The sequence below is a fragment of the Schistocerca gregaria genome, chromosome 3, assembly GCF_023897955.1.
Source record: "Schistocerca gregaria isolate iqSchGreg1 chromosome 3, iqSchGreg1.2, whole genome shotgun sequence".
NCBI classification, from domain to species: Eukaryota; Metazoa; Arthropoda; class Insecta; order Orthoptera; family Acrididae; genus Schistocerca; species Schistocerca gregaria.
The window spans coordinates 256,329,599-256,346,807 of NC_064922.1; the positions used below are offsets into that span (position 1 = coordinate 256,329,599).

At 40.8% G+C, this 17,209-nt stretch overlaps 2 protein-coding genes across 2 annotated transcripts in view; one reads left to right on the forward strand and one right to left on the reverse strand.

Moving 5' to 3' along the window:
- Positions 1 to 2,930: 2,930 nt before the first annotated feature.
- LOC126355829 (fibronectin type 3 and ankyrin repeat domains protein 1-like) overlaps positions 2,931 to 17,209 on the reverse strand; it is a 187,008-nt gene continuing 172,729 nt past the window's right edge. The window contains exons 8-9 of the mRNA XM_050006277.1: positions 7,387 to 7,604; positions 2,931 to 4,806 (exon numbers count right to left, since the gene is read on the reverse strand). Coding sequence (XP_049862234.1) covers positions 4,645 to 4,806; positions 7,387 to 7,604 — 380 coding nt within the window. The 3' untranslated portion in view covers positions 2,931 to 4,644. The remainder of the gene's footprint in view (positions 4,807 to 7,386; positions 7,605 to 17,209) is intronic.
- LOC126355830 (dynein light chain Tctex-type 1-like) lies at positions 16,418 to 17,050 on the forward strand. The gene has a single exon (XM_050006278.1). The coding sequence runs from the start codon at positions 16,561 to 16,563 to the stop codon at positions 16,966 to 16,968; it is 408 nt and encodes a 135-aa protein (XP_049862235.1). The 5' UTR covers positions 16,418 to 16,560; the 3' UTR covers positions 16,969 to 17,050.

Genomic DNA, 17,209 nt, shown 5'->3' on the forward strand with positions numbered 1-17,209 from the left:
GCCATTACTTCGTGCGAATAAAGAGCTAGCTGCGTTGCACAAGAGCGATGTTTTCTGAAGCCATGCTGATTACGTGTCAATAGATCGTTCCCTTCGAGGTGATTCATAATGTTTGAATACAGTATATGCTCCAAAACCCTACTGCAAACCGACGTCAATGATATAGGTCTGTAGTTAAATGGATTACTCCTACTACCCTTCTTGAACACTGATGCGACCTGCGCAATTTTCCAATCTGTAGGTACAGATCTATCGGTGAGCGAGCGGTTGTATATGAGTGCTAAGTAGGGAGCTATAGTATCAGCGTAATCTGAAAGGAACCTAATCGGTATACAATCTGGACCTGAAGACTTGCCCGTATCAAGCGATTTGAGTTGCTTCGCAAACCCTAAGGTATCTACTTCTAAGAAACTCATGCTAGCAGATGTTCGTGTTTCAAATTCTGGAATGTTCCATTCGTCTTCCCTGGTGTCTTTTTCAATACTATTACAAGTTAAGAAACAAACTCACAGATAAAATCTAACCTAATATTATAAACAAATATCACTCCAGATATATATATTTTTTCAATTTTTTTCTTTGTAATACTGATATTCAGATACATGTAACAACTTTTAGTTTACTTATGTTTCATCCTTATCACAAATACCAAAATATTTATTATATTGATAATTTCTTACCTGTAGCAACAATGTAATATGTTTTCTGGGTGGTAAAGGCACAATACCTACAAATCTACCAATCACTGATACTATTGACAGTCATACAATGTTTTTGCCCACCACAAAATAGGCTCTATTATTTTCTTTCACAGTTCCTGCAATTACAATCACAGTTGAACAAGCTTTCAGTAATCTATTAAGTAATGTAAATATAATACATTACTTTATTATGACTTTATTATTTTTCTTTTTCATACCGAATATACTTCTTAGAGGACAAATGCATGACTCTAGATAAGGACACACCATTTTTTGAGCTGTCATTGGGATAAATGTGGCGTGCAACTTTTGTCTAGATCGAAAAGATCTCATCTCTAATAAGAGTTTCCCCCTTATTAAACTAGACGTCGTGGTAGATTGACACCTCTCAGCACACTGATATAAAGTTAAGAATTCTATAATTTACTGGTTTGGATGCACTGTGTGCATAAAACTGCGGAGTTGAAGACTGTCTTCGTTCAGTCCTATAGTATTATTAGTCAGTTCCATCTGCCATATGACTATGGTTTCTGGAGGCTTCTCACATTTGCGCAGTCTAATCCTGGGCCCGGGTAAGCGTACACAAGCAACACAAATATGTAGCTTCCAACACATATTTGTTGAACTTCATTTACACAAGTCAAAGTTAAAAAATAGAAGACATGAAACAATGCAATATATCTGATATCCAATAACATAAACAGGTGTGATATTTGTCAGCAGAGATACAGACCACAGCGAAATTGAATAAACTTTTTTTTAAAAAAAATAGTGAGCTGCATATTAGCTTTTGGTGAATGTTAGTCAAATCATATTTCTGTTGAATCTAAGACAATTTTTTCATATTTCAGTTTTAGCTATCGCTATCAACATTATGTTACAGGTGTAAGAATAAGAAAATTTTTTATGAATATTTTAGTGTTTTATTTCTTAAGTATTTGTCATTTTGTTGGATACAAAGCAGGTTTAATCAAATAATGATGTGAATTATTTCGGTTCGTCAACTTTTAGTTTGAATATAGTTGTGAAGTTATTCTTATCTTTTAAGCAGGGAAATAATGTAACTGAAACATATTTAGTGAACAAGCAACAATTCGCTGGTATACAGTAAATTTTATGTGCCTCTTGTAAAATCAAGTTCTTGTGGCATGATACATCTCCAACGTCACTAACATAGCTACATAAAAAAATGAATATTTTAGAGTCTTGACACCACCGTTCCCTTCTCCATACCCACTTGATAAATGTCAGCGGATGCCCATGCTCACTATAGTTTCGTCTAATATATGAAACAAGGTTAATTGTGACAGTTATATAGCTATAGTACTGCAGCGTCCACAGAATATGTAATACGTTATTGGCTTTACAAATAATGTTTATTACGAAAATTCTCAACAATGGAAGAGCAAAATACATCGGCAATTAATTATTCAATTATTTCAAAAGGGAAATAAGAAAGAGGGACGTATATTTAAAAGAAAGGAGCAAAGAAAACGAGACAGACATATACGGACGAGACAAAGAACGATTATTACAACATGCTTCAGATGGACGTCAGGAACTGGTCTGAATAGCTTTGAGTGGGGAAAAAAATATTGCTATTGTTAATGACTTATCACTGCGCTTCGTGAGACAAACCGAGGCTTAACTTGCTAAAACGCTAAAGGTACGATATAGTCTTTCAAGTAAGTTCACATGTTCCTACTAGCTCTGTCGGCAACGACAGATATGATTTCTGCAGGAAATATGAATGAACATAACAGCAATACTCGAAACCAGCCATTAAGCCCGCTTTACACCAGCGACTTTCTGGTCAATGTCGACTGCTCGTAATGCGTGACACTTGTTCCTGCATGTACATCAGCAGCCAACCACGTCACGAGTGTAGCTATGATGTCAGTGATGTATAGACTATGCAGACTGTGGAGTCCTAATTTCGGAGTATGCTGCACACTGCGGATGAGCACGAACGTGGGTCTATGGCGGCGTCTACTAGAAGCTAACCTATTCTGGCAGACCTCATTCCTATTCTAGAAATAGATTTTGTGGTTTCCTGTCCTCTTGCTCCTTGTTGTCGTGACATTTCCTACTAGTGGTCTAGTTGTATCCTACAAGAGAGTCGAAATATCTGAAAGCAAAAAGTTATTTACGTTTTACAGAGAAAAAGACTACACTATGCATAAATAAGAACGCAAATAGAGAAAGGTGTTTCGATGAAAATTATTTCAACAGTTTAAAAGACAGATTTATTTGACAAGAACAATAATTTTCGATGTTACTTGGTACTTAGCACGAAAACAATATACATAGGGTGAAGTAAAAAGATGCTATTTACAGCGTTCTACGTATTGTTTCATGTGTTTGCAAGTATATATTTTCTCGAGCAAGTAAATAATGTTTTTAAATATTTGGACGACACTTTTCCTATTCTTGCAGTTCTCAGCGGTATAGAGAATTTACCACAGTGCCTTTGAAAGGAACATTCAGTAGTCACTCTGCTTTGGTCGTTTATAAACTCTATTGTCATTGCTGATTCCTAAATTTTATTACTATTTCAGTTTTTTCATAAAAAGGATAGTCCTTAGTAACATTTTTACCGTTCAGGTCCCAAAGTGCACAACAGTCAGCATTCACAACTCACGCAATTTTGGCGCTGACGTGTAAACGAAAACGACCACTCAAAACAGATGAGACTCAGTAGACAAATAGAACGCCATAGCCGCTGCAGTTAAGTCACTTGCCTCGGATAAACAAGTGAGAGAAGAAAATTGATCGTTTAAAAGGAGATTATACTGTCGAAAAAGACACGAGGGTTGGAACTTTAATAGTGGAAACTATTTATTTACAGCTCGTACTAAATAGATACGTGTTTCAAAGTTTTACTGACCTTTAAAATAGTCACCAGCATTGTGTATAACCCGTTGCTAGCGATGTGGAAGTCGTAGGATACTCTCAGCAGTGCCACTTGTGTTGACAGTTCGAGCGGTGTGCTCTGCTGCCCGACGAATTTGTAGCAGTTCTGAAGCGAATGCAGTGGAGTTTTACCTTCAGCTTAGAAATCGAGTTGAACTTACGAGGGCTTAAGTCAGGGTAGTGCAGTAGACGGTATAGCACTTAGCAGCTCCATCAGTCAAACAAATCAGTAACAGTTTGCACTGTACGTGCTTGAGCATTGTCCTGCTAAATGATGGTCAGGTCCAGCAGAAAGTGTCATCACTTCTGTCTCTAAGCTGATCGTAGGTTGTGTTCCAAAAATGAACAACATTGTTTGACTGATGGGGCTGCTTTAAGTGCTATACCACCTACTGCACTCAGCTGACTTACGCCATCGCCGTTCGAAATGTCAACACAACTGGCACTGCTAACAGTATCGTACGACTTCCACAGCGCTGGCAACGGGTTATACACAATGCTGGTGACAACTCTGAAGGTGTGTAAAACTTCGAAACACGTACCTATTTTGCACGAGCTGTAAGTAAATAGTTGCGACTATTAAAGTCCCAACCCTCGTAATTTGAATGCTAATCCGCATAGACTGTCCTTCGACAGTATTCTAATTTACACAGACTAATACTACAATATTTTTAAGATGCCGTTTTTGTACAGAAGTAGAACGCTGAGATCCATATCGTACAGTTCGGTCTTTCATTCCCCGATGTAACTGTTTTCCAACGAACTTGCACTGCTGGGCATCTCGCATATTTGGATGAAGAACCTTGTATTCATCGGCCCTGCGAGCACACCTTCCCTTACACTCCCAAATAAAACTTCCAAGATATCGGCCAGTAATTGATTTCTGACTTTGTTAGTCGATAGCTGATTTTAATTACAATTTATCGCGCTTGTAACAAAATCCATGCACCGGCAAGGTTATGTTGAAAGTTTTCAGTCAACGTCCAGTTTTTATGATACTCCTCGTCTCGCCTGGCTATGCCCGTTCGGTTTAGAGTGCCACTTCCTTTGCCTTCGCTGACGCTAAGACCATTGCAGAGTGGGAGGATGGACGAGTGTCTTCTTGTTGCTGCAGATCCTTCTCCTCTTGCGATGTCTTGCGCTTGCCATTCCTTGCAGTATCGTCAGCGTTCATCAGCAGTCGGACGATTTCCTGAAAGAAATTAGAAAAACTTCTCAGAATTAACGAAATAAAAGTGATTATTTAATCCAGTAACTCTATTTCTCAATAACTTCTCTCGGTTCTCAAGATTCGTATATAGGTACTGAAGCTTCGGGCCATGTCCTAGTAGTTTCTTATCCGTCCAGCAGCGTCAGATAGATAAAGCCATATATGGGGTATTAAAAAAATTAGTCATATTCTTACGTGAAATAGTACTGGACAAAACCAGTAAACAAAATTCCTACAGACATACGTCTGGAAGCGAATACACCGCCTGGCAGTAAAAGTGAAACAGCCAGAAGACATAGTCGGATGTCAACGTAACTTAGTTCATGTACACACCATCGGCAGATATGTAAATGATTAGAGCTGCCACAAAAGTACACTAATGTCGCTCGTGTTTAATATTGTTACCAGATCTGATAAGATATACAAGGTCTGTTCAAAAAATCCCGGAGCTTCGTCCATAAAAATGTTCTACGCTTACCTTTTATTTACTCATATTCTGCACGGTCTCCGAAATACTATCATCCACAATTGATGCACGTTTCCCAACGCTGTTTTCACTTCCGGAAGAAGTCTTGCCCTGCTTCTTGCTGGATCGCGCGAAGCACTGTCTACAATTTTCTTTTATCTCGTCTGTCGTTGCAAATCTTCGCCCTTTCAACGGGGTTTTTAACTTTGGAAATAAAAAAGGTTTCATCGCCAGTTATGACTCTCTTAAGGAACATATCGATCGCGTTTGCACAGTACAAAAGTTCTTCACAGAATGCGGGGAGAAAGTCGTACCGGTCTTGACTTATGAGCCGTGGGACGAACTTGGCTGCAACACGATGTTATTCCAAGACACTGTACTAGGATTCCATGACATGATCCAACTGAAATGTTACATTCTTCTGCAACCTGTCTGACAGTCTTTGACTGGCACGCACAATTTCTTTGACGTTCCTGACATGAGCGTCGTCGGTAGACGTCAAAGGGCGTACTGAACGAGGGTCATCTGTAACTCTCGCCCGGCCATTTTTAAACCGTGTGAACCATTCGTAACACCGAGTACAGCTTAAGCACTCATCACCGTAGGCTTTCTGCATCACTTGACGTGCCTCTGTAAAGGTTTTCTTCAGTTTCACTCAAAATTTAATGCAGTCGCGTTGCTCTTCTATCTCTGTCATCTCGAAATTCGCAAATTCTACTCAATACAGCGCTGAACAATAACTAACACACATACAACAATGAAAGTTCCGGTAGTTAGACATAAAACACAGACGTGTGCAGGGATGCCAACCGCATCTCGCTCTAACAAACCATTGGCACGAAATTCCAAATGTTCCCGAATTTTTTAAACAGATCTCGTACAAGTGGCGTCAACAGCTTCAGATGTTGAGATACCACTGTAAAGGATACGGAAATGCTGCGTACACTTGTGAGACAGCGTTATCAGCACCTGACAGAATTAGAAAGGGGCCTTATTGTGGATCTCCATTTGCCCATCTGGTCAAATCCTGTAATATCTAGATATGTGCGGCATTCAGATGTGACAGTGGCCCGATGATGGAGTACTTGGAACGTCAGGGCAGGCAAACTCCTCATCAAAATTCCGGTCGACCACGTGTTACCACACCAGGGGATGATCGCCGCATTGTGCACCAAGCACATGGCAACCGCTTCACATCTGTCCCTACCATGTGAGGCAAAGGAATGGTCTCTCTGCAGAATTCCGTGTCATCCTGCACAATTGGTCGGCCGGACTACGGACTAAGCGTCCCCCGTCTAGACTGCCGTTAAAACAACTGAAACGGCTATGTTTGAAACAGTGGCGGGACCAGGAAGTATGGAGTACCGCTGAATGGCGTCGCGTTCTGTACAGCGATGAAACGAAGTTCTGCACGATACCAGACGACCTCTATTGGCAATTATGACGACGATCTGGGAAGAAGTCCCACTCTTCCTGTTTAGGAAAAAATGGATCTGAGTACTATGGGACTACTTAAACCTAACTAACTTAAGGACATCACACACATCCATGCCCGAGGCTGGATCCGAACCTGCGACCGTAGCGGTCTCGCGGTTCCAAACTGTAGCGCCTAGAACCGCACGGCCATTCCGGCCGGCATTATAGTGCACCCTGTCGCAAATCAGCAGCTGTGAGGCAATGGTTTGTGGATGGTAACATTCCTGAAATGAACTGGCCTCCCGATCTGATTCTAATGGAACACCTATAGGATGACTTAGAATGTTGACTTCACCCACACCCCTCTGGTTTCGGCTCTTGATGAAGATTGGGCTGCTATTCTTCCACAGGCGTTCAGACACCTCATTGAAAGTGTCCCCAGCAGAGTTCAAGCCATCATAATGGCGAAGGCTGGCAGCATCCCACATTAATGTCCACAAATATGTGTCCGGGTACTACTGGTCAGATATTCTACATTCAAAACAGACAACAAAGCGAACTCTTAGCATTCGAGACTACGTTTGGCTGGTAGCTGGTCCCAATCGCTGTGATGTTAATCACAAGGTTAGCTTAATAGTATGGTGAAGACGTGCAGACTGAACCGCAGGCAGCATGCCCACCTTGAGGTTCCTGGCGCGCGCCATGTCCATCGCGGTGTTGCCGTAGAGGTTCCTGCGCTTGCGGCCGGCCCCGGCGGCCAGCAGTATGGAGACGGCGTCGCGACGCGTCGCCAGCACGGCTTGCATCAGCGCCGTCTGCCCGCGCCGGTCCTCGGCGTCCAGGGAAGCCCCGCGGCCCACCAGTTCCCGTAGGACTTCTTCACTGCTCTCCATAGACACTGCACATCCAACGTAGCTCTCAGCCAGAGCTGCCAACTCACAAACTGCTCAAAAACAAGTTTACCACCACTTCCACGATTTGTGTAATTAGAGCGCTTGATCGAGAACTTCTTTCTCAATACTCGTTACTGCAATGGAAAATTACTGCTATTTCTATTTATTACTACTGTTTATTTACTTTATTGCTCCGTTTAAACCTACTCTCTATTTACACTCTAAGGAAAAAAAATGACGCAACACGAAGGAATTACCCGAATGAAACAGAAATTGGTACATGTACAGGCAAATAAATGATTAGTTTCAGGCAAACTGGATGATTTATTCAAGAGAAAGAGCTTCACAAATTGAGCAACTCAGTAACACTTTGTCCACCTCTGGCCTTCGTCCAAGCAGGTATTCAGCTTAGATTGGTAGAGTTTTTGGATGCCGTGCTGAGGGATATTGTGCCAAATTCTGTCCAACTGGCGCGTTAGATAGTCAAAATTCCAAGCTGGCTGGAGGGCTCTGTCCCTAATGTTCCAAACTTTCTCACTTGAGGAGAGGTCCGCCGACCTTTCTGATGGCGGACGGGCATTATCTTGCTGAAATGTAAGGACAGGGCATCAAAACGGAGCGTAGAATATCGTCGACCTACCCCTGTGCCCTATGGGTGCCGCGGATGACAACCAAAGGGTTACTGCTATAGAATTAATAACCCTTGGTTGTCGGACCGTATGGCGGGAGACAGCCAGATTGGTACCCCACCGCTGTCTTGGGCGTGTCCAGACTCGTTTCCGCTGCTCTGTGGGGCTCAGTTCGAAACGGGACTCTTCAGTGAAAACAGATGTACTCCAGTCAATGAGATTTCTGGCCGAAGAGGTGTTTTTTAGCCAGCCTCATCCACTTTCATCATTGTATAAGTTAAACAGTGTTAAAAGATTTAAAAGTTAAGTTTTACATATGGTATCTGTAGATTAGTTTTGGTGCGAGGATAAAAACTTACAAACATTGGGAAGAATTGTACATTGAAAATATTAAGCTCTACCTATTGTTCAGGAATCCCGACTTTTGATTACTTATAGCTGGCAATCTTACAATGGAAGAAGGTAAACTACGAACGCCGACATGTAGTAACACGATACATGACACATGGTAGTCACTGCAAGTTCTACCAAAGCAAGAAATTCCACCAGCTGAATGAAGAATGCTTACGTGAAATGTGCTGTGAAACGTACAAAGAACCGCAGAAAAAGACGGATGTCAATAATACAACTAGGACTAAAGTAATGTTTCTCAGTTTTGTATCTGCACATTGTACCCGTTTTCATTAATAATAATGTACCAAATGACCCAGGTAGTATGCTAGTTTCCCCCATACCTGTGGTAGATTGACATCAATGTTACGTTTTTATACACAATTTCTTACGGTTTCAGCATACACTTATAAATGATAATCATTAATTACTAGTGAAGGAATAGTCAAACACTATCTGCAGCATTGGTCACATAAGCATTAAGAACTATAGAATAAAATACAGTAGTAAACTGAATACTGTGTCAACTAGCATCAGTCCCTGTTGATCCGATTTTTCATGAAAAGATCTGTTCCGATGCATTGTACATAATTTGACAGGAGCTCAAACACAAGCTCCTGTCAGATGGTGTAAGGAAACACTAGACAAATTAGACAGGAAAAATGTACTATCTGTATAAACTATGGTAACAGAGGACGGAACTCTGAATATATTCGTACGTACTGGAGTTTAATCCGCAGATGGAGTTGGGCGTCGTTTCCGATACCAGTGAAACTGTAAGCCCCGGCCATTTCCCCTGTAGTTCGTTCTATTGTTGGCGGTTCCACATACCTTGCCGACACTCTATAACCCACTTGCAGTCAAATTAGGTTTGTCAAATCGCCTACTTTTCGGAGCACAGCTATAAAGTTTGGGTGGTGCCATTATTGATCCTACGACGCAATAAGTATTTCTGTTTCCATATGGTCAAAATTGGCTTACTAACTAAATATCATTCCATTTTTAGGCTTAACCAGTGTTTTCATATATTTTCAGTGTTGTTATGACTTCGAGCTCTCATTCACGTAAAAGTATGTCAGTGTTTGATTCAAATTTTGTGCACTTTGTGAGGAATACGTTAGAGGAAGACGAAGTTAGCGGTATAAATTTTCTCTAGGATAAAAATGACTCTTCCTACAATAGTGATCATGAAACTGCTTCAGAACGAAACTGTGATTCTAGTGAACTAGACAAAGAAGAGAGAAATGAATAGAGAGAGGAGGCCTCTAGTTTATGCAGCAAAAATAGCTATAAGTGATCCGCTATTGAACCTCAAAGGAGTGTGAGAACACCACCCTACAATTTGATCATGAAATTTCGTACACTGTAAGGCCCTGCAAACACATGGGTGACTCGTGCAGCTCATTCGAAGCGTGGGAGTGTTTGTCTACAAGAGATATGTGACAAGAAACTTACCAACCCCGTCTTCCAGAGCTTGGAGAGGAGAACTTGGGTGAATATTGAACATTCGTGAAAAACTGCATATCAATTCATAAGCTGCAAATATTTCACACCCTATATGTTCAAAATGGTTCAATTGGCTCTGAGCACTATGGGACTCAGCATCTATAGTCATCAGTCCCCTAGAACTTAGAACTGCTTAAACCTAACTAACCTAAGGACAGCACAGAATACCCAGTCATCACGAGACAGAGAAAATCCCTGACCCCTCCGGGAATCGAACCCGAGAACCCGGGCGCGGGAAGCGAGAACGCTACTGCACGACCACGACCACGAGCTGCGGGCTATATGGTCATCTTACATCAGTCTAGGAGTGCTTCATGTTACTTCTACTACAATAAACTAGTTTGAATTTTTGTGTTTTTTTTTTCACTTCACTGTTACACAGGGTTATGTAAACTTTTTTTCCTTTTGTGATTTATTTTGAGTTTCATAGGTTAAGTTGGTGTTTTGTATTCTAATCTACGCAGATACGAAATTTATGAATACATATTTGTCATGTGTGACTGGAATTCGTCAGTAGGAAAAGGGAGAGAAGGAAACGTAGTAGGTGAATATGGATTGGGGGTAAGAAACGAAAGAGGAAGCCGCCTGGTAGAATTCTGCACAGAGCACAACCTAATCATAGCTAACACTTGGTTCAAGAATCATAAATGAAGGTTGTATACATGGAAGAATCCTGGAGATAGTAAAAGTTATCAGATAGATTATACAATGGTAAGACAGAGATTTAGGAACCAAGTTTTAAATTGTAAGACATTTCCAGGGGCAGATGTGGATTCTGACCACAATCTATTTGTTATGACATGTAGATTAAAACTGAAGAAACTGCAAAAAGGTGGGAATTTAAGGAGATGGAACCTGGATAAACTGAAAGAACTAGAGGTTGTACAGAGTTTCAGGGAGAGCATAAGGGAACAACTGACAGGAATGGGGGACAGAAATACAGTAGAAGAAGAATGGGTAGCTCTGAGGGATGAAGTAGTGAAGGCAGCAGAGGATCAAGTAAAAAGACGAGGGCTAGTAGAAATCCTTGGGTAACAGAAGAAATATTGAATTTAATTGATGAAAGGAGACGTTAATGAATACAAACGTCTCAAAAATGAGATCGGCAGGAAGTGCAAAATGGCTAAGCAGGGATGGCTAGAGGACAAATGTAAGGATGTAGAGGCTTATCTTACTAGGGGTAAGATAGATACTGCCTACAGCAAAATTAAAGAGACCTTTGGAGAAAAGAGAGCCACTTGTATAAATATCAAGAGCGCAGATGGAAACCCAGTTCTAAGCAAAGAAGGGAAAGCAGAAAGGTGGAAGAAGTATATAGAGGGTCTATACAAGGGCGATGTACTTGAGGACAATATTATGGAAATGGAAGAGGATGTAAATGAAGATGAAATGGAAGATACGATACTGCGTGAAGAGTTTGACAGAGCACTGAAAGACCTGAGTCGAAACAAGGCCCCGGGAGTAGACAACATTCCATTAGAACTACTGACAGCCTTGGGAGAGCCAGTCCTGACAAAACTCTACCATCTAGTGAGCAAGATGTATAAAACAGGCGAAATACCCTCAGACTTCAAGAAGAATATAATAATTCGAATCCCAAAGAGAGCAGGTGTTGACAGATGTGTAAATTACCGAACTATCAGTTTAATACGTCACAGCTGCAAAATACTAACACGAATTATTTACAGACGAATGGAAAAACTACTAGAAGCCGACCTTAGGGAAGATCAGTTTGGATTCTGTAGAAATATTGGAACACGTGAGGCAATACTGACCTTACGACTTAGCTTAGAAGCTAGATTAAGGAAAGGAAAAACCTATGTCCCTAGCATTTGTAGACTTAGAGAAAGCTTTTGACAATGTTGACTGGAATACTCTCTTTCAAATTTTGAAGACGGCAGGGCTAAAATACAGGGAGCGAAAAGCTATATACAATTTGTACAGAAACCAGATGGCAGTTATAAGAGTGAGGGACATGAAAGGGCAGTGGTTGGGAAGGGAGAGAGAGAGGGTTGTAGCCTCGTCCGATGTTGTTCAATCTGTATATGGAGCAAGCAGTAAAGGAAACAAAAGAAAAATTCGGAGTCGGTATTAAAATCCAGGGAGAAGAAATAAAAAGTTTGAGGTTCGCCGATGACATTGTAGTTCTGTCAGACACAGCAAAGGACTTGGAAGAACAGTTGAACGGAATGGATAGTGTCTTGAAAGGAGGATATAAGATGAACATCAACAAAAGCAAAACGAGGATAATGGAATGTAGTCGAATTAAGTCGGGTGATGCTGAGGGAATTAGATTAGAAAATGAGACACTTAAAGTAGTAAAGGAGTTGTGCTAAATGGGGAGCAAAATAACTGATGATGGTCGAAGTAGGGAGCATATAAAATGTATCACTAATTTTCCTGTAGGCAGTATCTATCTTACCCCTAGTGGCAATGTCAAGGAAAGCATTTCTGAAGAAGAGAAATTTGTTAACATCGAGTATAGGTTTAAGTGTCAGGAAGTCGTTTATGGAAGTATTTGTATGGAGTGAAACATGGACGATAAATAGTTTGGACAAGAAGAAAATAGAAGCTTTCGAAATGTGGTGCTACGGAAGAATGCTGAAGATTAGATGGGTAGGTCACATAACTAATGAGGAAGTATTGAATAGGATTGGGGAGAAGAGAAGTTTGGGGCACAACTTGACTAGAAGAAGGGATCGGTTGGTAGGACATGTTCTGAGGCATCAGGGGATCACCAATTTAGTATTGAAGGGTAGCGTGGAGGGTAAAAATCGTAGAGGGAGACCAAGAGATGAATACACTACGCAGATTCAGAAGGATGTAGATTGGAGAAGGTCTGGGAGATGAAGAAGCTTTCACAGGATAGAGTAGCATGGAGAGCTGCATCAAGCCAGTCTCTGGACTGAAGACCACAACAACAAATTTGTGATGAAAGTAAAATGAATTACTTTTCATGGTTGAAAGTCTTTTTGAATCCCCAACACCATTTATGATACAAAAAAATTCACAATTCCTTTTGAGTGTTAAACATGGGCTCCTTTCAATTGGTGTAAAGATATTCTCAAAAAATTCAATTGAATGCAAAGTCTGTGTACAGCATCCTACGAACTGGAAGAATCAACTATTTGGGTGCTCCCACATAAACCGAAATCAACAAAGAGGTTCGTTCGTGGAGCCCTTCCAAGAAAATGACTGCTTGCTTATTTGATTACAATGCACATGTCACTACTATTGTCTTAGTTTCTCATTTATATGGGCTCTGAGCACTATGCAACTTAACTTCTGAGGTCGTCAGTCGCCTAGAACCTAACTAAGGACATCACACAAATCCATGCCCGAGGCAGGATTCGAACATGCGATCGTAGCGGTCACTCGGTTCCAGACTGTAGCGCCTAGAACCGCACGGCCATTCCGGCCGGCTTCTCGTTTATAGTATCAAAGAACAGTTAATACACATTGCATATACCAGGGGCTACCAACCTGTGGGCTGCATGCTGCCCAAACCAAGTATCTATGCGGCCCCAGAAGTTAGCATCTATCACACGATCTGTAAAAAAATGTTCCATAAATTTCCATTTATGCACAGTTGGGATAAATTGAATACTACCAATCTGAAACTTGTAGGCATACTATGCTATTATCTTACCGTTTCATCCCTCTCCCATTATTTTCTCATTGATTATTGTTAGTGTCAAAAACATTATGAGTGGCCCAAAAATATTCGTCTTCTTCAATGTGGCCCAGGTAGTCTAAAACTTTAGACACCACTGGTATACACTAAATTGTTTGGCACAATTTATCGAAGAAATCAGGAAAAACTGGTAGTGCCCCATCATTTTTCGTTATGGCAATGTAAGCTGCTGCGCAGTATGGCAAATAATTTATTACTTTACAAAGAAGAACTTCGAATTATTGTCTCTCTGCCCGTATTCAGGTGATTTATCAACCCGTAACGATATCTTTATGTTTTGTGTCAACCAAATAAATCGGAGCACAGCGAATCTCATTACCTCACGAAGCCCTTTGCGGTAACTACAGCACAGTGGAAAAATGTTTTCAAGAATTGCTCTGTTTGCACCAAAGAGTACGAATTTTAAAGGCTGATAATTTGAAAAACAATAAGACGATTTGCACCAAAAACGCTGTCCTTTAATTGCTTTTATGAAAACTTAAAAAGCATTATTTCGTGTTGCATGCATGAACCAGATGCGATAGAGTAGATCCATGGCTAAACTTGGGTACTAATCGAGATGGTAGTAAGTTGATAACGATAAACAAGACTATGGTAGCACATCTTCCGGATTATTTGTGAACTACTTCCAAATCGTCGAATGTTTTTCTTAAAATATCAATTTCAGCGCACAGTATGGCAAGTTTTCCGATGTTTATATTTCTTGTCTATATTCACTATCACTGTTATCAATGTAATATATAACCAAGTATTTGAATTTGTTCATGACGTATCACAACAACGTCTCGACAAATTCGAATGCATTATATATTGTTACTTCCCGTCCTTCAGCTTTGACAATGAAAATAAACTGAATGCTGCAATTACTTTTAGAACGCTATCACAAACATACAAAATTCAAACGCTGGTGTAGCAGTGGTAGAAAATGCAACACGATTTAAAATGAAAAAACAATATCTGTAAATTTTAACGTTCAGTGTAGGCTATTACGTACAGTATAAACATTGACATCTCATTTTCAAATGTTAATAAGAAGGCTTCCTATTTTCAAGATAAAACGCCACGTATTATAGTTAGATCAAAAAGATTTGTATAACAAGCCAACCATATACCGTTCGAAAGATTACATACTTATGTCACACATGCAGGATCAACAATACATATTTCGCGCAAAATACTATCTCCTTCCTGCAATTTTCTTGTGTGGTACATCGTCAAGTGACAGTGCTCAAGTCATATTACGTGAAGGCACCTAACACCAAGCCCCTACCACGCCGTAGCGGGGAAGCGAGGCAACTGTCCCCCAATTGAAGCAGCTGATCGCCGCCATTTGCAGGGATGAATCCTAGTACTGGGGCTGTGATTTTAAGTATATGAGACGCAACAAGAGCAAATTGAAGCACAAATTAACACATATTTGTTTAAAAAAGTACTGAGTATTCGAGTCTATTTTAAAAGTATACTTAAATGAATGAAGATTCCTAATTTCCGAAATACGTCTGCATAGGGACGCGAAATTTAAGAACGTAAGGCTCTTTCCTGACAAGGTGGAGCGAGTTCACATCGAGTTATTTGCGTTACATAATTACATAAAACTTTTAAAGTAGCAGGCAGTACGATTATTATTTAATTCCCGTAATTTTCCTGTCAGGTCATGTTTGCTTTTTGCCGACTACTGTGTACATTTTGCGCGCTTACTCGAATTATGGTATGATTAATTGTAATAACCCATATCACTTTAAATACCGTAGGAATTTCATTCGCACATTAGTTTTTAACACTGATAGCACCTCTGAAAGTGGTTGAGTTTGCAACATTTAATCAAATATTTGACCATTTACGAAGTATACTCACCACCTGACAAGACATGTTAAGTATCTAAACGCAATTATTCGACCTACCTCTGATTCATACTTAATATATATTTGATTGCCTTGGTAACCTGGAAAAGGAACGTTCAAAATTATACACACTGACAGAATTTCCACACTATTTAACCTAGGCCTATACTGCACGATTTCCAGGACACTATACCTTTTTCAAATGAGTTGGAAATGCAAATACTGTCGGTATAGCATCGTCCTTCAGTTGACGTTTATTTACATAATTTTCCATGTAACAATTCTCTTCAAAATGAAAAGAGCACAGCAAATGATTTGCTGTAGGTTGGAAGTTCTCTCTCCGAGTAGCAAGTATCCATTTCCGATTTAGAAAATCATTTGTAAGGGGAAACCTTAACAAAAACAAACGCTCATGATGTATTATTTCTCCATGAAAATACTACATACAAGTAACAGAAACTAACAAACAACCAGAAATGACTGACCTGTGAAATGTAACATTGTTTCCGTCTGCGTCTTTGCTTCCATTATACTGTTACAATTAAAAGCAGCACACCAACGAACCCTGTTTACGCACTGTTTCCCTGCAAATGGCAGCTTCTATCACGTTTAATGTGGGGACGCAGCACTAGCGCCAATGCGCGGTCTAGTTTTTATTTAGTAAGTCTATGCCTAACACTGCTATACGAAATTCGTGTTTGAGAAAACAGCGTTTCTCTTTGACAGTTTTCAGAGTGTTACTTATCTTTGACGCCAGCGAAAATATGCCAAAGGTTTTGTTGTGATATGATGTAAGTGTGGCGTTGGCAGTACTTCATTTGCGCCTGTTCTAAACGTGTGAGAATGTCGACAAATAATAAGAAATTCCAGTTAAGACGTAAAAGGCAGTAAGCCGGCGCGTATGGCGAATGCAGGACGTCCAGAACCCTTTGCGGCTGGCGACGCAGATACTGATGTCGACGGCGAAGTAGTCGTCGACGGCGAGGTCGGTTTCGACTGCGACCGCGTGAGCGCAATCGTACAAGACGCGATCGAGTTCAGCATCGGCGGCTGCACCTTCCAGGAGTGCAAGCTTCGGAAGTGGTCGACGGACATCTTCGAAGCGTGCCTGGCGGGATTGCTGCGCTTGCGCCGGCCGTACAAGTACGCAGTAACGTGCTGCATAGTACCACGGGCGGCCGGCGTGGCGCTGCACGCGGACAGTGCTTGTTACTGGGACACGGCCGTCGATGGTAGCTGCACAGTACGTTGGGAGAATGCTTCGCTGTACTGCATCGTCTCTGTCTTCGGCATGGCTACTACATCCTGACTAACTGTCCGTCCAAATTTTCGTCACTGTCTTGCGAATGCTTGTGGCTCGTTTTCATCATTAATAAGAAGCAAGTAACTGCACTTTTTTCGCTTTCAGTTTAGTAATCTACTTAATCTATGCTTTCATTACTTCGGATTGAATCTAGCAATTTAAGTTTCAGTATAGGTTGCTGTTGCTTATTACATCTTGCGATAGTCGTCTTTACAAAATACGCTGTTGCTCAAAAATGTAACCAGGA

Excerpts from the sequence above, each read along its gene's own strand:
- LOC126355830 (XM_050006278.1), top strand. The coding sequence starts at position 16,561 with ATGGCGAATGCAGGACGTCCAGAACCCTTTGCGGCTGGCGACGCAGAT.